Here is a 23,329-nt window from a genome sequence, read left to right as displayed (position 1 = left end):
CAGCCGCTCTCTAAGCTTAGGTATGTGACAGCTGCCCAGAGCATGTGCTGTAAACTGAACTGAGTTTTTTCTTGAAAACATTTCACCACTCATCTGTGGCTTCTTCAGTTCAAATGAGGTATTTACACCTCAACGAAAAAGGACACACTTTTGAGGAAAGTAACTTGCATATTTTGGACCGAGAGGACAGATGGTTTGAAAGAGGCCAGCCATTCATGCCAGCCTGAAAAAAACATTCCTGAACAGAGGAGGGGACCTGCAACACCACTTGTCATCAACATACAATGACGCTTTGACATCCTTACTCCAGCGGTTTCACAACTGTTCACACTTCCAGTCATGTACTTGGAATGTACCTGCATCAATGAGAATCATGGTACCAATGTGATTGGATCATACCTTCTTACACCTGTCCGTTTTAGCCAACACCTAAATGAATAAGTTCAATGGAAATATTATGATTGGATGTCTGTACTACCTTCAAGGGTTTAAATGTTGCGGAATTCCCTACCAGTCATTTGAAGAAAAAACTCAGTCCAGTTGTTTTAGACTTAATTCTACCATATATACTGTATATCATGACCTGAATGAATGAGAATCTTCATAGACATATTGTAAACCAGCAGCAAAAAAGATTGGGGGGCTACTGAGGGCATTTTCTTAGGCACTGATATGCTCTGATAAATCGCTATCTTGGGCTAGTAAAAAAAAAAAAAAAAAAAGCTCAAAATGCATAGCCTTTCTAGCCCACATGTGTTGAACTTTTGATGCTCCTTAAAGCCAGAGTCTTCTGATGGGGAAGCACTTCCAAAATCTTCAGGTAAAACTGGACCTTTGTTTCTTCCAGTTGCGTCTGGATGAGGCTCAGGAAGCAGAGTGCCAGGTCTTGAAGATGCAGCTGCAGCAGGAGCTGGAACTACTCAATGCTTATCAAAGCAAAATTAAAATGCAGGCGGAGGCCCAACACGACCGAGAGATACGTGACCTGGAACAGAGAGTTTCCCTGCGCAGGGCCCTTCTTGAACAGAAGGTATGTCATTCAAATAACTATCTGTCACAGTATTCCTATTCTGTTATGTACAATAGAGAATCTGAGTAGCGTCTGCTAACTGCTGTGCTTACAATCAGCTCCACTGTGTTTGTGCAGTATACACATCTATATACCTGAGAAGTTCTTAGATTGGTAAGTAATGAGAATGTGATGTAGCCCTGTATGCATGTTCTATTATTGGAGCTTATGCATATTTCTTCTACTAGTATAACTTATGTGTTTATTTATAATGGTCTGCTCTTGTATTGTATAAGTCGTTACATATTAATTATCAGTTAATACTGTATTCATTTTCTAAGAAGAGCAAGAAAACTAATTTAAAATTTTCTGTTCCTCCATCGTATTTTAGATTGAAGAAGAAATGCTGGCTTTGCAGAATGAGCGCACTGAGCGGATACGAAGCTTGCTGGAGCGCCAAGCACGGGAGATTGAAGCTTTTGACTCTGAAAGCATGAGGCTAGGCTTTAGCAACATGATACTTTCTAATCTCTCCCCCGAGGCGTTCAGCCACAGCTACCCGGGAGCTTCTGGCTGGTCCCATAATCCCACAGGAGGCCCTGGCCCTCATTGGGGTCACCCCGTGGCTGGACCACCGCAAGCCTGGGGTCACCCGATGCAAGGTGGGCCTCAACCATGGGGTCATCCCTCAGGGTCTATGCAAGGTGTCTCTCGTGGTAGTACAATGGGGGTCCGCAACAGCCCCCAGGCTCTGAGGCGGACAGCTTCCGGGGGACGGACAGAGCAGGGAATGAGCAGGAGCACAAGTGTTACTTCACAGATATCCAATGGTTCACACATGTCTTACACATAACTGAAAGAAAAAACTCTATGGCCATTCCTTATGATCTTTCAACACAAACTGCCTAGAGATGTCCTCACAACAGCTTCCTCATTGATAATGAGCAGCTGCCAAAAGAAAAAAAAAATAGAAAAAAAGCTTCCTACACATGCTGTATTTTAATCATTTTGTACAGGGTTAAAATTATGTGTGTTATCTTCAGTATGATTGCAATAGCTGCTGGATTTCTAACAGGCAGACTGGGGTATAACTAGTTGGCGTTGGATTGTGCTAAGAGGGAACACGGGGGGGAGTAGCTGGAAACCAAAAGCAGTTCTTTTCAGTACATGGACTTATTTATTTCCTCCATCCCATTAAGGGTGCCTCTTGTCACCACTGAATAAGAAAAGTGCCCTCTGCTGTTGTGTAGGCAATAGTCCAGTCTGTCTTTATATTTTGTGTTTGTTCATCCAGGCAGGAGGAATTCAGAATCAACATCATCTGGTTTATTTAAGTTTCATTTGAATTAGACCCTAAAATTATTGTATATTCAGCTACATGTATGAACCCAGAGTGAACTGCTGCCTAAAAGTATTTGTCAGTCCGAATTTTGGCAACTTGAGGGTATTTTTTTTGCGGTCAACCTATTTCACCTTCTCTATATCTGTGGAGAATTGGCTTTTACTTTCTGTCCTGCTTTTTAACTCTTTTACCCTTAAATTCGTGAAATCACCGAGCCAAGTAGCTTGACCTGTAGTTTAGCTTGCACATCTACGACTTTACAATGTTCAGACCATATGTTTGCGTAGAGGCCTTTTCGTTATGCAGATGTTAGTACTGTACGGCATTACTCTAGATCAGGCATGGGCGGCCTCAGTGGTTGGACATATTGGCATTTTAAGGGCTTGTGAAAGATGCCAGGAGTTGCTAGGGTATACAAGGTGGGGTTCTAATGTTGCCAACAGGCGCTTGAAAATGGGGGGGGGCACTCCCTGATGTGTAGTACTGATGATGCCAATGCTTGTTTTAGATTTTACTACTTCCACTGTTTGACCCTCTGCTTGAATTGTTCAATTTTATTGATGCTGACAGTAGAGTGTTCCAGCTGCTGTGACTTTAGTAGCCATGTTCTATTTCCATTCTGGCATGTTCAGTTAACATTGCCCATCGTGTGCCAGTGCCCTAACAGTCAGCCATTGGCTGTTTACTTTTGCCATAGCATTAATTGACTAGCCACTAATGCCCCTACTTTCCTTTTGTAAGACTCCGTGATCAAGATCTCTTCCTGTGCTGCTGTGTGATGTAGTTTGGAATGGATGGGTGTGTGATACATGGCTACAGTAATGTGTAAACTCATATATATATATATATATATATATATATAATATATATATGAGCTGAGCGTTTAGACATAAAGGATGGTGTTTGTATCCTTCAGTAATACTTTGGTGCTGTTAGTAGTGCCAATAGCTGGATAATCGGCCCAAATCAAAGTGGGGGTCGCTAATTCATGTAGGAAGTTGTGCAGAAGGGTTGGAAAGTTAGAAAGTTGTTATCACAGGGTCTCAAAACCAAGAGTGGGGCGTCAGGACACTAAACGTGGCTACACTGGAGCTGCTGCTTATGTTAGCTCTTCACCACAGGCTCTTCCTAGGCCTGATTCAGTTTTTGTGCCCCTACCACTATTGCCGAATTCATTATTCTGCCATGCTAAGACACTTGGAAAAGTAACACTGCACATGTGTGTTTTAGTACATTTGCCATATTTAAAATTTTAGCCAATATAGGGAAAAGGTTAGGGTCTATGTGTAAGTAGGGTTTAGCTTCCATTCAATTTCCCTTTTGTAGACAGTGGATGGTTAGAGAACACTCCTGCTCTGCATATGTAAAGTTACATAAAAGAAAGGGAGCTGCTATAGTGCCGAATCACAACAATGGCATTCATAGAGGGCAGTAGAGCAGCACCATTTGTATATGAGCACTTTGTGTTGGGTTTGGAAAATGCTCCCTCAGAGCCAAACAACTTGGTAGCTCCCAATCGTGTGCACATTGATATCTGACCAGAGGGGATATTTAATGCAAGCAGTTGCCTATTCTTATTCCTATTTAATGGAAACAGATGGTAAATAGCCTTACCTTTAAATCTAGTATAGTTTCCATATCTATAACTCAAATGCAGATTGTCCTTATGTGACAATATAGTTTGCAGCATTCTCATATAGATGGCTGCTCCTGATATCCTGTCATGGGGCTGCTGTACAACTCAGTGGCACTTTCCTTAAAGATTACAGTTATCACTGTTTTGTATCACTGAAAAGTATTCTTACACTTAGCTGCAGTTAAGTAGGTTACATTGAGTATGATCTTTTAATTTCCAAATGCAATTTTATTATGGTTATTTTTATTAACTATACCAGTAATACTAGGTGGGCAAGCTTTGTTCTCACTAGATCATGCCTGCAAGTAAGTAAGAGAATTGTTTTTATCTGCAGTTCACAACCTGATCCACTATCAGACTTAGTGGCATCTATTAACTAAGATACATATCTGTGTTTAGTATAGCTTCACTTTGCGGGCTTAATGCTAATGGCACACCAGGCTGATTCTCGGACTGCGGATAAACGTAGGCCAAGAATCTGCTCCTACATTTCGATCAGCCTACCCCTGTCCGGGTACATACATATGTCTGGCCCAAAATGCACAAGTATGCATCTGCGACACAGTGGCTCCAGGTGCAGGCACGGGGGTAGGTTAATTGGAATATAGCGACTGATTCTCAGCCTGCATTTACCCTCAGGCTGAGAATCAGCCAGTTATGGCATATTAGCCTTATTGTTTAATATCCTAGTACACATAGAAAACCCCCATACTGAGAAGTTCCCGGGATGCCCCCCGTACTAGGGAGCAAGGGAACCAGGTGGCCCCAAACCAGTACTGAGGAGTTGGGCAGAATGTAGGTATGGATCTGCGCGTGGGCAGCGTTAGCCATTACTTCTCATTTACTTGTACAGGGAATGAATAGCTCCTGATATCTGTATCCTTTCATGAGGGAGAAAAGGCAGAATTTCTCCAGCTGGCTAATATCATCCTTTACATCCCATTCTAAGTAAAATTTCTCTTTTATTTCAAAAGTGTCAGACTGGCCTCCTTGTCAAGGAGAATTCCATTTTGCACTTGCCCCAGGGTTCTCTGGTGGTCCCTAGGAGAGACCCAGTCTGATACTGTTCATAAAAGATAAATAGAACTGATGTTTATTTGAGTAGTCATTTAGCTCCAAGAGCCAATTGTTATTTCCCCCTAAAATTCCATGCACTTTTGGTTTTCTGGCCATAAACATAGGCATGTATGGGCTGGGATACCGCTGGGGGGGCAATTCGTTTTTAATACTATTTGTATCCTGGGGATACATTTCCTTTTAAAGCCAACTAATTGAAACCTGAATAGAGGAGCCAAGTTAGGGTCATAGTGTGTGGGCTTATAGGGGAGTTGGGTGGCACATATATATCTGATATTAATGGATTTGTGTTTATTAAGCACATCCTTAGCATTAATGTTTTCAGTGGAAGAAATGCGAGCTGCTGAAGGATTCAGACCTAAAAAAGATTGAGACCAAATCTAATATGGCATGGGCTACATGGGATCACAAGGCTTGTTGTGTATGGTTCCATAGTAGTTCCAGTTCCAGGTGGGTAACTTCTTTAAACAGACATTTGCCAAACTCCAAGCCAATCATTTACTTGCACAGCATTTTAATAAAAGCACTAAGTCCTCAAATGCTTTATTTTATTGGTTTTATAAACACTAGTAATTTCTTAGAATTCTTGTAGTTAGACTTCATACATATTGGGCTATCTTTTTAAAGCCTGTAATTAACACCTAACAATCTGATTTGCTGCTGCCTCCCATGAGGTTATTGAGTAACAGGAAGTGACAGTAGCCCCCCTCTTTGTTCATCCTGTGGATTAAATGAGTGTGCCAGTGAAGTTTGGCCATTTATGCTTGTGGCTAACGTGCCCATGATCCACTTGTTTATTATAGAGATATCTCTGAGGCCCGCGGGGGCGTCTGCTTTCTGTTCCCTGCAACTGCCGTGCCAATTACAACCAAGTAGGTTAACCCTGTAATTTAAGTAGGGGATATATTTCTTAAAATTGTTCAGTTTATGGCATGGGTTGTGCCCAAATATTCTCTGTTTTTATATACACCTTTGGGAGCTACCATATTGAATGTTCAATAGCAGCGTATAGACCAGGCCTCATTCATGAAAGCAATATGGCCGTTGTGCGGATATGTAGAGGTGTAAAGTTAAGCAACTGCTGCTGCCTGTGAAAGGGAAAATCAGTTCTATTTAGATATTTCCCTCTTTAAAGGAACAGTAACACCAAAAAATGAAAGTGTATCAGAGTAATTAATAGATTATGTACCGTTTCCCTGCGCTGGTAAAAGTTGTGTGTTTGCTTCAGAAACCTAATATAGTTTTATATAAATAAGCTGCTGTGTAGCCATGGGGGCAGCCATTCAAATTGAAAAAAGTCACAGGTAACATAGCAGATAACAGATATGTTACATAGATTCCCATTGTATTCTACTTATCTAACCTGTGCCTTTTTTCCAGCTTGAATAGCTGCCCCCATGGCTACACAGCAGCTTATTTATATAAACTATAGCAGTCTTTCTGAAGCATACACACAGTGTTTACCGGTGCAGGGCAACAGTATATTTTATTTCAATTACTTTAAAACATTTTCATTTGTTGGTGTTACTGTTCCTTTAAGCAAGTGATGTTTCTATGTAGACTTGGCATATTACTTTTTGCACTTATAACAGTGTCTGCATGAGATGCCAATAAGGAAGATAATGTGACATAGTGTTTAACATTAGGAAGCAAGCCATTTTAGGAGGCATGGGAGCGCCATATATGGTTCATATGACAATAACTGACACTACACAGCTCAGCTTTAGGGATGCCCTCTGTATCCCGCCAGTCTTGTACCATCATGGGCATAGGCCTGTTTTTATGTGTTGTAGCCACTTTCCTATACAAAGCTGCCATAGGAGTCCCACTGGAAACCACTGGAGCATCAAAATGAAGGTGGTGGGGGTTTTAAGGTGACAGATGATTGCCATGATGATTGGAAAGTCTTTGTATTACAAGGCAACGCATGTGAGTTGGTGAGAAGTTTTAAGATGGCAGGTTTTTGTTTTTTTTTTTAAATTGTTTTTATAGTGCCACACTATTTTTTTTGTCTACCCGCCAGTTTTCCGACTTTGGGACTGGCGAGGAGGCAGCAAAGACACTGGTGTAAATATTCAACGTTAAAAAAAAAAAATATTTAGTGCATATTACATAAAGATATATTGACTTAATAAATTGTAAATGCTAGAGCCTTTTATTAACACTTAATTTGCTAAACATTAAAAAAAGATTCTATTTATAAAAGAACCCCATTTCAGCCAACATGAGAGAAAGATATATAAGTGCGTGGGGGAGGGGGGGGGATGTAATAACCCATGCAAGCTTTACTCCACCTTGTTTTCCAAGAACAGACCAGTAGATACTGCCTATGGAGGGGTTGCTATGGGTTACAAGAAGTGGTGTTCTCTTTGCACAGGCTGCTACATCTTCTCCCCCCCCCCCCCCCCCCCAATGGATTGTGAGACAGAGCGTCACTGTCTGCTATAATAGGTTGCAAACTTAGTTCCTACTTAGAAGCTGCGGTTGTTGGGGAGGGGCCAGGACTGTGTATATTGTACATTTATAAAATCGCTTGCGTGTATTGTGAAGAAGAAAAAAAAAACAAAACATCAGAGAGTTAAAAAAAAAAATAGATATTAAAAAAAAGCTTGAGTTTTCTAACATAACTACTAATAGAAATTTTAACCAGTTATCTCTACTGAATGAAGCCTCCCTACAAAGGCCTGCTTCCATTCATTTCATCTGGTGGTTTTTTAACCCTTCTGCACCAGAGGGTACCAGATTATATAGATGCCACATTTAAATGAGCTCTCTGGTGCAAAAGGGATTAAAGGGGACATAAACCCTCCTTCTTAATAGACACTATTGCAATTTACATTCCTTACTTTTTTTTATTTCATATTAGCAGTTTTAACAAAAATCATGACTGTGTAACCATAGCTGCCACCTGAAGGGCAAAAGCTAACAGGAACAGCAGCACCAAAATAAGTGTATGAAAGTAATTAAAATATAATGTACTGTTGCCCTGCACTGGTAAAAGTTGTGTGTTTGCTTCAGAAACCTACTATAATATATAAGCTGCTGTGTAGCCATGTGGAAGCCATTCAAACTGAAATAGGGCTAAATGGCACAGGTTACATAGCCGATAGCAGATAAGCTTTGTAAATCCTAGGGATGCACCAAATCCAGGATTCAGTTTGGGGGTTCAGCCAAATCTTTCACAAAGGATTAGACTAAATCACCATGGTGTAACACAGGGTTTATCTGTTATTGGCTACATAACCTATTCCTTTTTCCAGCTTGAATGGCTACATAGCAGCTTTGTTTATATAAGCGATAGTAGTCTTTCTGAAGCAAACGCCAGTTTTATTTTAATTACTTTAAAACTTTTTTTGTGTGTTATTGTTTTTTGTTTTTTTTTACTGGAGGCAGAAGCATCTCCTATTGGATCCCTGCACAAACAACAAGGGAACCATAGGAAGATGATTGAACAGCAGTGGCCACTCCAATTTTTATACTACTAATATCATTGTGAATCCTTAACCAGAGCACCCCCTGCTGTTTGGCCTCAGGAGGGCAAAATCTCAATTTACTGAGTCTAGAAACATCTTCTGACGCCACCCTGCTCAGTTCTATTGCTCCTGCCACAGTAAGAGAGAAAAAGCAGGGCATACTTCCTGCTTTGATCAGCGTTCAAACTGCTAATATACTGAAATCTAAAATAAAAATATGTAGATTGCAGAAGAGCAGTTTGACATTGTTATACGTAGGGTTTGTGTCCTCTCATTGCTGAGTTGAGGGTTCAGGGATACATTGCAGTTTAATTAATTGATTAACCCTGCACTAGAAACTTTGATTTCTGCAATGGTTCCTGACCCTGTTGTCCATCTAAGCTCTTTGTATGTCCTTAGCATGTGCTGTGATCATCCTTTCACTGCAGAAGATATGCCATGTTGTGGGCTTTTCTAGAAGCAAACGCAATGGAAGGACGATCTCTCCTCCCGAGGGGCCAGCAATGTGTTTTATTTTGCAAGGCATTCCTGCTGTCTCTGGGCTGCACTGTATAAACACAAAGCCAGGCATCTTTTATTCGCTTCATCTTTCCATTCTCCTGCTTTCGAGGGTTCCTTTCCTGCTCCCGGCATGTTCCTCCCCGTTTTGTTTGCACATTTATTTTTTTAGAAGTTACAAAGATACATTTTTTTTTATTGTCTGAATCTGTACTCACTGCTCTCATACGCTCACATTGTACACTTCCACCATTTGTCACTTGCCACATAGGGACAAAAATGGTCCTTTGGCCATAATCAACCTTTTTTTTTTTAATTTGAATAAAATGTTTTAATTAAGAACTCAGTTTAACAGGATGGGGAAAAAATGCACACCCGCAGAAACCAAGCATGTTGGTACCCCCCCCCCCACAGGAGCCCAGGTTTGCATGGTAGATAATCAAGATCTCTTCATCCCCAAATGAATACCAGATTATTTTATTGCTGTCATATTCCTGTTATACGTTTCTAGGTGGGCTCCTCACTAATACCCAGCATTAAATTAGGTTTACAGTAATGTGCGTTGTGGTGAATTGTTATTGTGGCATTAAATGCTCAGGTCCTTTCATGCTGCAGTTTCACATTTATACTGGTTGCTTAGAATCCAAAGTTACCACACAGACTTGGTGCATTCAGCATTCCAGAAAAATATAAGATCCTTCAGTATAACCATTTCTGGATGATAACCCGTGGCCACGTTGGTTTGCCTACTGCAGCTTTCTCACGAAACGCCTTTAACCCCTGGGTTCCTTCGGCCTTTATAGGTTATGGGCAAAGAGCCTGCAGCCTGACATCCCATGATACATGCACTTGGGTGCTAAGGGCACCATACATGGGTGGTAGGAAGCAATTACCAGGTGTTTAAGGAATTTTTACTGACTTGAGATTGCAGTAGTCGAATTGATGTGTGCCGTATCCATACAAAGAAGATGGGAACGGAGGCCTGGCTGGTATCAGGTTGTCCTCCTCCAGCTTCCATTATATAAAATATATATGCACAGTGCATCAGCCGAGGCTATTGGGAAACATATCTGAACCAACAGGATTATATTGCCCTCTGCCTATATTTATAAAGCTCTCTGCCTTCCTTGGGAAGTGACAGTGTTTAAAGACCAGAAATCCATTCCAGCCAGTAGGGAACACCTTAATATGTCGTACTGACGACCCAGATTTATTTCAGTGGGAGTTAAAGGGTGCAAATGTTTTATTCCTTAGTAATAATCTGGGCTTTTATAGTAAAAGCTCCGCACCATGCAGTTCCACGTACTGTGTGATGTAAGAGTGTCGGTTAATGACCCCCACTGCCGTGCCTTATAACCTCTTTACATAGCAAAAACTTCCTCAAGGCCACAATTGTAGCCACAAGAGCGTCCCTCAGTCCCGAGCGGGTTAAATTCTATTTTTATATATTACAGTGCAGATAACTACACACATATTCCTAGCCCTGTATTTGCTCATGGTCACACATTTGCATCTAGCACCGTGACATTATTTTATTCTTTCTTACCCCATCAAGGCCATGATGAACAAAATGAATCCGAATAGTGTAATGAATGTGCTATCGACTCTCTAACAGCTTCTTCTTCCAGCTTCTTATTCCATGGTAACCCCCCAAATGTCTCCTAATGAAACCCAATCAGCACAGTCCCAAGACCCATTGCCATCTACTTTAGCTGGTTCTGCGGGTGTGCATTTTATCTGCAGTGTAGTGAGCCCACTCCGCTGCCAGCCGAGCTCTTGTACAGTGAGGTTTTTTGTACAGTGTAATGTCAGTATTCTGGTATTCTTCTGGTTTCACAATATATTATATAACCTGTATTAATTGTATAGATTGTGCATTTAAAGCTGTTACCAAGTTGTCAGAAAAAAGGAAAGAAAATAAATCCTATGTAATATTTTGTTTGTAATTATCCTTTGTATCATAGCAAAGGAAATGTTAAAAAATCAACTGTAATAAAGTAATTTTAGTACACATTGCTGGTCCAGTGCTTTTTTTTGTCGCTACAGAGTTGCAATGACACAGTGCTGGTTGCGAGGGAAGGTATGAATATTTGATGCCGTCGATCCCACCAGCAGCACAAACTGTAGGGTGCAGATGGGTATTTATTATGGTTAAACGTGATGGACGTATGTCTTTTTTCAACCTAACTTACTATGTTACTATGGGTACAACACATATACACATATGGGAAGCTGTGACAGGCGGATAGGTACCTCATGTGCCATAGCACCACAAATCTTTGTGCAGAAACACATTACTCACGCATTATATGTTATGTGGCAAGAACCGCAGCCAATTAAAATGTAAAGCATTTTACTTAATGGTACAAGGATCCGTATAGGATCCGTTATCCAGAGTGCTTGGGACCTTGGGTCTTCCAGATAAGGGGTCTTTCCATAGTTTGGATCTCCATGCTTTAAGTTTACAAAAAAAATAATTTAAACATTTAATAAACCCAATAGAATTGTTTAGCCTCCAATAAGGATTAATTATATCTTAGTTGGGATCAAGTACAAGTTACTGTTTTATTATTACAGAGAAAAGGGAAAAATTTCTAAAAATTAGAATCAATTGATTAAAATGGAGTCTATGGGAGATGGCCTTTCCGTAATTCAGAACTTTCTGGATACTGGGTTTCTGGATAATGGATACCATACCTGTACAGAAAGTGCAGAGCGTGTAAACCTCACCATATAGCACCTAAATGTTTAGCATAAATATCTCTTCTGTGATTTGTTACTACAGCAGCATACTGTTATCCTGTTACTGATCCTGTTATTCAGAATGCTTGGGACCTTAGGTTTTCCAGATAAAAGATCTTTCTGCAGTCTCCATATGTTAAGTCTACTAAAAGATCTAACTTTCATCCAATAATAAATACGCTTCTAAAAATCCCATAGGAATGATTAGAAAGTGGGCGAGTGTCTCTGTGGTGAGCTTTTAACTCATTTTGATAAATCTGCCCCAGGCAAACCAGCATTATCTTAGATTTTAGATATATATAGATATTAGTAAAAAAAAAAAAAAATTCTTTGGTACAGGTATAGGACCCATTATCCAGAATGCTCGGGAACCAAAGGTATTCTGGATAAGGGGTCTTTCTGTAATTTGGATCTTTATACCTCAAGTCTACTAAAAAATCAATAAAACATTAATCAAACCCAACAGGATTGTTTTGCATCCAATAAGGATTATTTATCTCTTAGTTGGGATCAATTACAAGTTACTGTTCTATTATTACAGAGAAAAAGGAAATCAGTTTTAAAATTCTGAATTATTTGACTAAAATGGAGTCTATGAGAGATGGGCTTTCCGTAATCCGGAGCTTTCTGGATAAAAGGTTTCCGGATAAGGGATCCCATACCTGTACTATCATTTCTTTTGGCATATTCAAGTTTTAATATGATTTTGTCCTATATGGCTACTTCATATCTTGCTTGTTAGTTTCTGTAGTATAGTTCCATTGATAGGCCCAGTGCCGGCCTCTGTGGAGATACACATAGCAGAGATCAGGCCACAAATGCAAGCTTCTGCATTTTTCAGGCCAATCTCTGCTTCGTATAGCTGCACTCAGGCCAACGTGCTTACACGGAGCTGTGGATGAAAGCGGATCTCCATTTCTCTACCTGCCTAAAAAAAAATGCAGACTGGTGGAAGAGGACCCTATGTAACATGTGACTGTGGCTTAATCAAGTACAAAACCTTTTATACTGAACTTTGATGGATGGTAATACTGGTAAGATGGCTTGGAACACAGAGGCCATTAGCTCTAGTCTCATCTATAAAATTAACTGCAGAGGTTGGTGAGGACATGACTGCATTTGCCAAAGGCAGTATAAGAATGAATTTGCAGGCACACCAAAATAGTTTCAAGATCAGTATTCTATTATCAATATTCTATGTCACCTGGTATAGGACCTTTTCCAGCTAAACATTTGCTGAAGATCAGTGACAGACCTATCACGTCTTTGGAGTGTTCCTCTCCTTCGACGGTTTATCATGACAGAACTGCGACTTCTTGGCAACACATGTGTTTTTTCTTCTAGACGAAAGAACTCTGTTACAGATCTAAAATAGTCTATTGTAACCTGGTGGCTCCATGGTACATTTGACCTTGTTAGAAAACCACAGTGTCCTCCATAATGTGTCAACGACAAAAAAAAGTATGGGTTTGTCCTGAAAAGCTCAATGGGAAGTGTCTTCTCAGCAGGCCCTCGAATGGGGTCATCTGTGCTACAGATACACATGACAGGCACAGCAACTTCATCCACATCACGCAGGGGGTCATTATGTTCCCAATATTCATCCCAGCTAATATTTCCACCTGTGCACTGGCAAAATAGTAATTGGTGAAGCTCTTGTAATGAACTACTGCTTAACACCTTCTCCATGGAGAAAACATCTCTCAGGGCTGTGGAATATCTGGGGGGGAATAAAAACTTAGTAAGTAATGTTAGCTTGATAAAGTACTTGCATGGCCTGAGATTCAGCCCATATTGGTTCTATGGGCCCATTGTCTTCATCATCTTTAATCAGCTTAGTCACTCTTCTACATACATTCTCTATTTAAATAATGTAACTATTGAGCACTGAAAACCAAAAACTGAACTTCATATGGGCCTAGCCTGTGTTTTGTTAAGTGAAAGCATGTGGTTCAATATGGTCAGTCGCCTTTGTGACAATTATCTCCATTGCACCAATGGTAACTATTTTTATGGCAGGCCTGGACTGCAACACAGGCAGAACCTACAAACTCCATGCAGATGTTTTTGATACTAAGCCTACATCTACATGTTTTCATTTACTTTACATGCTACAGGCATGGGTTTTAGAGAGGATTTGTTTACCAAAGATACAGCCATATGAGTTATAGGAAGTATGGCTTCATGTTATGTGTAACATACAAACATTTCAAAATAGAATCACCCCCCCACCTCCACTATTTTAGTAAGCCTTACACTTGAATTTCTGATACAGACCTAATATTTTATCATAGTGCCCTTTTAATATATGGCTTTAATATACAGAGACCACTTAAAGAACTGAAAATCTAAAACAATGTATGCTATATCTGTGCGATGGTGTGAACTACTTGTGTTATAGTGGCCAAATCACTTCTTGCCCCTACTACATCAAGTACTGTTTCTAAACAGTGCATCAGAGTATACATGTATGTATATCTTTATACATAAAGCGTCACAAGAATACGCAGCACTGTACAACCATAGACCCAGCGAGGACACAATAAGTAAGTATAAATACACAGGTTAAGTGCCATGTGGTATGAGACACAGTAAGAAGGAGGTCCCTGCCCTGTAGAGCTTACAATCTAAGTAAGAGTGAGTCTAATAGTGAAAGGTCATATGTGTGTTAAGAACTTGGAGATTAAACTCTAGGCTTTTCTATTTGTTTTACTAAAATAATGTTGATCAAAGTGTGACCATAATTTATAATTTCCAACAAGGCACCTACCTGCTAAGATGGAATTTCTGGTAGAGAAGCAGGAGGCCTTCATAAAGCCATGGCAGCCCAGTCTGAAACCATTCCTGGCAGCGGAAAACTGGAGAAATGCATGAGGCCGCTGTTATATAGCTGGAGGAACCACATTCACCAAGGTAGGAAAGCAGAAGCCCTGATCCCAGCCCTTCACTGACCACAAACAGCAAGGAGGATGGATGCCTAAAGCGTACGTAACTCACAGCCTCTTTGAGATCTGCTGGCTCCCCAAAAGCTTGAAGCTTCACTGTAACCAAGGGGCAGCCATTCTGCCCTCTCCTATTAAAAATGACGGGGTAAAAGCCTTTTTCTAATGCCAGAAGGCAAAGTTGCTCAGTGTTTCTCGTCAACTTTCCACATAGGTTTGGAATGATAAAGAGCAACTGTGGGCTGCTGGCTGAATTGGATCCTGTTCTAGGTTGGGAAATTCCTCTTGGTCCAACAACCCAGTCCAAGGCAACTATTCCACCATCAGCCAGCTGCAGATGGTCCCGGGCCACCTCCAGTACTTTGTCAGCTGGCAGCAAGTTCTGAACTATGGTCTGAATATGAGGCCATTTCCTCATCCACCAATCGGTTGACTCCAGTAGTGACAAACGTTGAAGATCTCTCAACAACCAGTTGGCAAGAGCAGAGGGTTTGCAGATCAGCTGTGTACCCCCAGGATGGGACTCCCAGAAGTCTCCAAAAACATCACCATCTTCATCATCTCTATTTCTGTTCTCTGGCTGCCTCTTAGTTAAACGTATATACATGGAAAGTAAGCCGAATAGGACCACCGCAAGCAGCCCAGACAGGCAACCTAGGCTTATTACCAATAGCATAATTTGTCCACTTTACAAGAGGCATCTAAAATTCTTTATTTTGCTGTCCTTGAGTCTTACATCAATCCAAACACTTTCTATTTGAGTTACATAGCAAATGATTTATTTATTTAAAGGCTCGGCTACACGATTGGCTTTTGAAAAGGTTGAACTTTTCCTGCGTCAAATTGTTTAAACAATGATTCATGTTTATGTTTAAAGGCAGCCTGCAGTTCTAGCCTTTATCCCAGTGCTCCTGCTGAGCTAGCACCTATTGATACTTACAGCATAACAACATAACAGACCGCCGGAATAGAAAGATAAGTAGTAAAATGTAACCTTACAGAACAATAAGCTTTTAGCTATTGGGGTCAGCCATCACCACCTGAAAGAAGAAAATTGTTAGACAGTGGCAATTAATTAAATAACAATAACAAAATGAAAAATGGTTAAAGACAGGATATTCTATGACATACTAAAAGTTAAAGGGGAACTCTGGCTTGCAAACCAAAATTTGTTGAAGAGATCCACACAACACAAAAACCCCTAATATACCTATCACTGTAATCTATTCCTTCAAAAGGTAGGTAACTAAACCCTATTATTACATAAAAAATCATGAAAATGCTGCATATTTTTTAATCGATGTATATTGCAAAGTGGCTTGAAGTTATGTTGACTTTTCAAAAACCCGCTGGCCATACACGCACCGATATAATCATTCAAAAGATAGTGTCATACAATTTTCAGACCTCGTGTTGGCTCCGAATTATCATCCTAATAATTTTCATACCATGGCGATTGGTCGTTTAGTCGATTGGCCAGATTAGAAAATTTTGGTTGGATAGTGATAGAATCTGCTTATGTATTGTGTATCCTTGGGGACCGACAATGCATTTCCAGGAAGTCACATTCGTACGATTGGTGTCTGCCAACTATTTCATGTTCAGAACATCCTCTGATTTGTTATTTTTGTAGGGTTTTATCCTACAATTTCAGCCTGAATTTGTTTTACATTGTTGTGACTAAAATCTGAACATGGCCAGCTTAAGTTGTGTGTGGGTGGAGTTGCCCTTCCAACTAAATTATCTCTTTAACAGAATAAAAATTGAGGAATAAACATGGAGTGTAAAAAGTTCAAGGACACAACCCAAGAAAGATGGGGTAATTTAAAAGCCCAAAAAGTAAAAAAAAAAATAAGACCAGTTGCAAGTCTACATCATACTAAATGGTAATGGGTATGCCCCTAATCCGAGATTTGTTGGGAATATAGCAATTTTTCGCAGGATTTCTATTCGGCCAAACTGAATTTGACTTAAAAGCTCTTAGATTTGAATAGGCTAATTATTTTGATTCTGTTCCATCCCCAAATAATAGATTCTGGACGTCCCCAAATACTATTTGCAAATTAAAAGGGAAATCTGTCTTTGGAACCAAAACTCGTTCCAGAGCCCCAACACAACACAGGCATGCCTAATATACCTATCACTATAATCTGTCCCTTCAAAAAGTATGAATAAATACCAATTCAGGCAAGTTTATTGAGAAGATTTTACAGCAGTTTCAGTGTATTTACATCACATTATGAGGCAGAGTTACACAGTGTAATAAGGTTCTAGAATAATGTTTTGCAGTAACAAAAGTTGCGAGTTATGTTGCATTTAAAAATACATTGTAACCTTTTCTTTTGTGTGCATTTTCCTTTCCCCTTCCATTTCTGACCGTTTCCCTCAGGAAAATACCATTTTTATATGCTGAAATCCAGCTGCAAAACAGTTCTTCTTTTTCTGCATCGTTTGAAATCCTGACAGGGGAGGAGGGACTAAAACACTGATGTTACAAATTGTAGCAACTTCTGCACAGGTTACACACAGCATGCAATTGCACTGTGACGATCCTTTCCTTAGTGACATCACATGTGCAGGGAATTGTGGGATTTGGAGGATGCAGCCTGAGGGCAGTCGACTACTGTTAATTAGATCAGCAGGAGCTGTATATTGTACCTGTTTAAAATGTTGTTTACTTTTTAAAAAACTAAAGTTGTGTTTGGGTGAAGTTCCCCTTAAAAAGGGGTTTGATAAGTTATTGAATTACTATGTTGTATATATAATTATTTAACTCATTAGAAACCTTGTTTTGCAGTGGCCTTGTTGAAAATCTGTCCACATGCATAATAACATACAAAGAAGATGTGCTCTACCCAGCCTGTATCATAAGTCACTGTTCTCAGTAAAAAGGTTATTCCACTTCTAGGCCCATAACATAGGGCAGGCCAACTCAAACACTCCAAAGGTCACATCTGCAAAATGTCATGCAAGGGCCAGCACTGCATTGTATACCCCAGGCTGCACTGTAGGTATTCAGAACATGAGGACACATCTCGGGGACATTATGTTAAAGGCAACTAGAACAGCACATACACACTGTTGTGAGAACACAAAAACACATGCTTCCATATCTAGCCCTGGTGCCTAGTGTTGTCCTGTGGATTTCCTGGACCCCTAGAGCCAATCAGCTGCTCTGCTGTACAAACACTGACGCCTGTCATGGTGCACACACTGTGCTTTGGGGTTAGGAATTTCCTGCTGTGACTTTACCTATGGCACACAAAGTTGTTTTTTATCCTGCAGTGACAACTATGTTACACATGCCATGCTTCATCAAAATAACATGACATTGTGAGGTGTTGCCATCTCAGTGCTTAGGACATCTGAAAGGTTTTAAATGGAGTTCTGATATGCCAAATTCCCAGCCCCCCTACCCACATTCACATTGAAATAGTATAGGGACCCAAAAGACTACAATAAAATGTATTTCTCAACCACCCTATGGCACAGAGTTGTGAAAGACATCCCCCAGAGATAAAAATAAAAGGAACAAAGTTTGTTCAGGTGCAGTAACCCATAGCAACCAATAAGGTTTTTTTTCTAAACAATTGACCAGTAAACACTACCAGCTGACTGGTTACTATAAGAGTTAAGAACTGTAGCACAATTTGTTCCTTATATTTCATAACCCCCATAGGAAGGTCAGGCAGAAACAAGTTATTCACAATGGTAACCTGTTCTCAGCCTGAAAATTATAGGCCTGTTAGTCTGACATTAGTGGCAGGAAAGCTTTTGGAAGGTTAATAAGGGATAGGGTACTTAAATATATTGCAAATCAGAATACTATTAGTTTGTGCCAGCATAGTTTTAGGAGTAACAGATCTTGCCAGACTAATTTAATTGCCTTTTATGAGGAGGTGAGCAGGAACCTCGATGCTGGAATGGCAGTTGATGTCATCTACTTGGACTTTGCTAAAGCGTTTGATACAGTACCTCACAGAAAGTTAATTATAAAATTGAGGAATATTGGCCTAGAACAGTGCTGTCCAACTTCTACGGTGCCGAGGGCCGGAATTTCTCTTACATACATGGTGGAGGGCCGCTAATGGAAGCCAGTTTTGACCACTCCCCTTTTTTAAACCACACCCACTTCAAACCACACCTATTTTATCACAATGGTGGTAGCACAGCAAAATCCCAAATGATTGGTCCTTACTGTGGGGATATCAACCATCATTCATATGTGAAAGAATTATGTCATATTAAGATATACCCTTAAATTCCATATGTCTCCTCCTCCCCTGAGGATAGCAGAGCAACCCCCAGTACATAATTACACACCTTAGGGACCATTTAATGGCTATTTCCAACTGCTAACAAACTCCCACAACAAACCCCTGCCAGGTTCACCTCCCACAAGCAGCATAGGGCAAGCAGAGTATGGCACACACAGGCAGCACTCTGCCTGTCCTATGCTGTCTGTATGTGCCATACTCTGCCTGTCCTACCCTGCCTGTGTGTGCCATACTCTGCCTTCCCTATGCTGCCTCTGTGTGCCATACTCTGCCTGCCCTGCCCTGCCTGTGTGTGCCATACTCTGCCTGCCCTACCCTGACTGTGTGTGCCATACTCTGCCTTCCCTATGCTGCCTCTGTGTGCCATACTCTGCCTGCCCTACCCTGACTGTGTGTGCCATACTCTGCCTGCCCTACCCTGACTGTGTGTGCCATACTCTGCCTTCCCTATGCTGCCTCTGTGTGCCATACTCTGCCTGCCCTACCCTGACTGTGTGTGCCATACTCTGCCTGCTCTACCCTGACTGTGTGTGCCATACTCTGCCTTCCCTATGCTGCCTCTGTGTGCTATACTCTGCCTGCCCTACCCTGACTGTGTGTGCCATACTCTGCCTGCTCTACCCTGACTGTGTGTGCCATACTCTGCCTTCCCTATGCTGCCTCTGTGTGCCATACTCTGCCTGCCCTACCCTGCCTGTGTGTGCCATACTCTGCCTTCCCTATGCTGCCTCTGTGTGCCATACTCTGCCTGCCCTACCCTTCCTGTGTGTGCCATACCCTCCCTGACCTATGCTGCCTGTGTGTGCCTACTCTACCTGCCCTATGCTGGCTGTATGTGCCATACTCTGCCTACAGTACCTATGTCTGAGGTGTGAAGAAATGAACAATGGGAGTGATTACAGCCTGAGCCTGAGGTGTGAACACTGCAGGGGGTGAACAATGCAGGTATTAAAAGGTGTGAAAAACACAGGGGATTACATTTTTAAACAATACAGAGGGATTACAGCCTGAATCTGAGGTGAGAACCATGCAGGGGGGCAGTTAATCACAGTACTGATACCATTTAATGCTTACTCAAAGGTAAGCCATCAAAGCAGCCAGACAGATGGGGGGCCACACAGAGGGGGGTCGCGGGCCGCCAGTTGGACAGCACTGACCTAGAACATAATATTTGTACTTGGATAGAGAACTGGCTGAAGGATAGATTACAACGAGTGGTGGTAAATGGAACATTTTCTAACTGGACCAGTGTGGTTAGTGGAGTACCGCAGGGGTCAGTCCTTGGTCCTTTGCTTTTTAACTTGTTTATTGATGACCTGGAGGAGGGCATAGACAGTACTGTTTGTATTTTTGCTGATGACACAAAATTGTGCAGAACTATAAGTTCCATGCAGGATGCTGCCGCTTTGCAGAGCAATTTGGCCAAAATTAGAAAACTGGGCAGCAAAATGGAAAATAAGGTTCAATGTTAAAAAAGTGCAGAGTTATGCACTTTGGTAGAAAGAATATAAATGTGAGTTATACACTAACTGGTAGTGTGTTGGGGGTATCCTTAATGGAGAAGGATCTGGGGATTTTTTTAGATAACAAGTTGTCTAATTCCAGGCAGTGTCATTCTGTGGCTACTAAAGCAAATAAAGTGCTGTCTTGTATAAAAAGGGCATTGACTCAAGGGATGAACATAATTTTGCCTCTTTATAGGTCCCTGGTAAGGCCTCACCTTGAGTATGCAGTGCAGTTTTGGGCTCCAGTCCTTAAGAGGGATATTAATGAGCTGGAGAGAGTGCAGAGACTGCAACTAAACTGGTAAAGGGGATGGAAGATTTAAGCTATGAGGTTAGACTGTCAGGGTTGGGGTTGTTTTCTCTGGAAAAAGGCGCTTGCGGGGGGACATGATTACTCTGTACAAATACATTAGAGCAGTGCTGTCCAACTGACCCCCCTCTTTGTGGCCCCTCACCTGTCTGGTTGCTTTAATGGTTTACCTTTGTGTAAGCTTTAAATGGTATCAGTACTGAGATTAACTGCCCCCCTGCATGGTTCTCACCTCAGATTCAGGCTGTAATCCTTCTGTATTGTTTAAACATGTAATCCCCTGTACTGTTCACACCTTTTAATCTCTGCATTGTTCACCCCCTGCAGTGTTCACACCTCAGGCTCAGGCTGTAATCACCTACATTGTTCGTCTGTTCACATCTTAGACATTGTATGTACTGCCTGGCCTATGCTGCCTGTGTGTAGACAGCATAGGGTAGGCAGAGTATGGCACATAGGCAGCATAGGGCAGGGAGGGTATTGAACACACAGGCAGCATAGGGCAGGGAGAGTATGGCACACACAGGCAGGGTATGGCAGAGTATGACACACAGGCATCATATGGCAGGGAGAGTATGGCACACACAGGCAGGGTAGGGCAGGCAGAGTATGGCACACACAGGCAGCATATGGCAGGGAGAGTATGGCACACACAGGCAGGGTAGGGCAGGCAGAGTATGGCACACACAGGCAGCATATGGCAGGGAGAGTATGGCACACACAGGCAGGGTAGGGCAGGCAGAGTATGGCACACACAGGCAGCATATGGCAGGGAGAGTATGACACACATACGCAGAGTAGGGCAGGCAGAGTATGGCACACACAGGCAGCATATGGCAGGCAGAGTATGGCACACACAGGCAGGGTAGGGCAGAGTATGGCACACACAGGCAGCATATGGCAGGGAGAGTATGGCACACACAGGCAGGGTAGGGCAGAGTATGGCACACACAGGCAGGATATGGCAGACACTGGCATCATAGGGCAGGCAGAGTATGGCACACACAGGCATCATAGGGCAGGCAGAGTATGGCACACACATGCAGGGTAGGGCAGAGTATGGCACACACAGGCAGCATATGGCAGGGAGAGTATGGCACACACAGGCAGGGTAGGGCAGAGTATGGCACACACAGGCAGGATATGGCAGACACAGGCATCATAAGGCAGGCAGAGTATGGCACACACAGTTAGCGTAGGGCAGGCAGAGTGCTGCCTGTGTGTGCCATACTCTTTCTACCCTATGCTGCCTGTGGGAGGTGAACCTGGCAGGGGTTTGTTCTGGGAGTTTGTTAGCAGTTGGAAATAGCAATTAAATGGTCCCTAAGGTGTGTAATTATATGCTGGGGGTTGCTCATATGGATTTTAGGGTGTGTCTTAATATGACATAATATAATTCTTTCACATATGAATGATGTTTGATATCCCTGCAGTGAGGACCAAGCATTTGGGTTTCTGCTGCACTACCACCATTGTGATAAAATGGGTGTGGTTTAAAAGGGGGGAGTGGTCAAAACTGGCTTCCATTAGCGGCCCTCCACCATGTACGCGCGAGAAATTCCAGCCCTTAGCACCGTAGAAGTTGGACAGCACTGCATTAGAGGGTATTATAGGCAGATAGGGTGTGTTTTTTTCCCCTAAAAACAACCAGCGCACCAGAGGCCACCCCTTTATATTAGAGGAACAGAACTTTCATTTGAAGCAGTGCTGGGGGGTTATTCACAGTGAGGGCAGAGAGGTTGTGGAATGTCCTTCCTAGTAATGGCAGATTCTGTTAATGCCTTTAAGAGGGGCCTGGATGAGTTCTTGAACAAGCATAGTATCCAAGGCTATTGTGGGACTAATATCTATAGTTAGCATTAATGTTTGTATATATAGTTTATGTATGTGAGCGTATAGATAGGTCAGTATAGGTTTGTGTGTGCTGGGTTTACCTGGAAGGGTTAAACTTGATGGGCTGTGGTCTTTTTTCAACCCTATGTAACTATGTAAGAGGAATGTAATGCCTCTCCTCTACCTTTGCGCCCTAGGCAAGTTCCTCTAGTTCCAGCCCTGCTGAAAGTCAGGGATACTGTGATTAAGATAGATAGCAGTCAATAAGAATTACATTTAGAGTATTTATTAACTTTGGAAACAAACGTAACTGTTGATGTTGTCCATAACAAGCAATCAGATCTCCGCTTTTGTTTGTAGGTGATCATTCAAATCTAATTGTGCACTTAACCGTGTCATCAAGTGTCTGCTTAGTGCTATTGCTCACTGTGACAGGAGTGGTAAAAATGAGCCTGGACACATGGGAAGCCACTTTTTCTGCCTCAGTAATGTAATCTTCTCTCAAGCCCATACCCCACACAACACAAAGGGATGTCTGCGTTACACATTCATGATATTAAGTGTTTGACTGCTAATATAAAACAGAGAAAATGCTGTTGTTTGCTCATGGCATTACAGGTGATGTAAGCGCTATAAGTATTGTCATTAGGCATGCACACACAGTCTTTAGAAGTTGCTGAATGCT

General features: G+C 41.7%; 2 protein-coding genes across 3 annotated transcripts in view; one reads left to right on the top strand and one right to left on the bottom strand.

Annotated features, from left to right (window-relative positions):
* The window catches only part of taok1 (TAO kinase 1), a 63,996-nt gene extending 58,673 nt beyond the window's left edge, over positions 1-5,323 (top strand). The window contains exons 19-20 of one of the 2 annotated variants that reach the window (XM_012957134.3): positions 848-1,030; positions 1,401-5,323. In XM_012957134.3, the coding sequence (XP_012812588.1) occupies positions 848-1,030; positions 1,401-1,862 (645 nt within the window). In that variant the 3' untranslated portion in view covers positions 1,863-5,323. The remainder of the gene's footprint in view (positions 1-847; positions 1,031-1,400) is intronic. The other variant, NM_001122788.1, reaches the window with a different exon arrangement.
* Positions 5,324-12,939: 7,616 nt separating this feature from the next.
* Positions 12,940-15,480, bottom strand: abhd15 (abhydrolase domain containing 15). Its single transcript, XM_002938219.3, has 2 exons — positions 14,548-15,480; positions 12,940-13,497 (listed from the first exon to the last, which is right to left on the bottom strand). The coding sequence occupies exons 1-2, from the start codon at positions 15,393-15,395 to the stop codon at positions 12,978-12,980; spliced, it is 1,368 nt and encodes a 455-aa protein (XP_002938265.2). The 5' UTR covers positions 15,396-15,480; the 3' UTR covers positions 12,940-12,977.
* Positions 15,481-23,329: the final 7,849 nt, after the last annotated feature.

The sequence above is a fragment of the Xenopus tropicalis genome, chromosome 2 (genome assembly GCF_000004195.4).
Source record: "Xenopus tropicalis strain Nigerian chromosome 2, UCB_Xtro_10.0, whole genome shotgun sequence".
In the NCBI taxonomy this organism is placed as follows: Eukaryota; Metazoa; Chordata; class Amphibia; order Anura; family Pipidae; genus Xenopus; species Xenopus tropicalis.
This window is presented reverse-complemented; position numbering and strand designations above follow the sequence as displayed.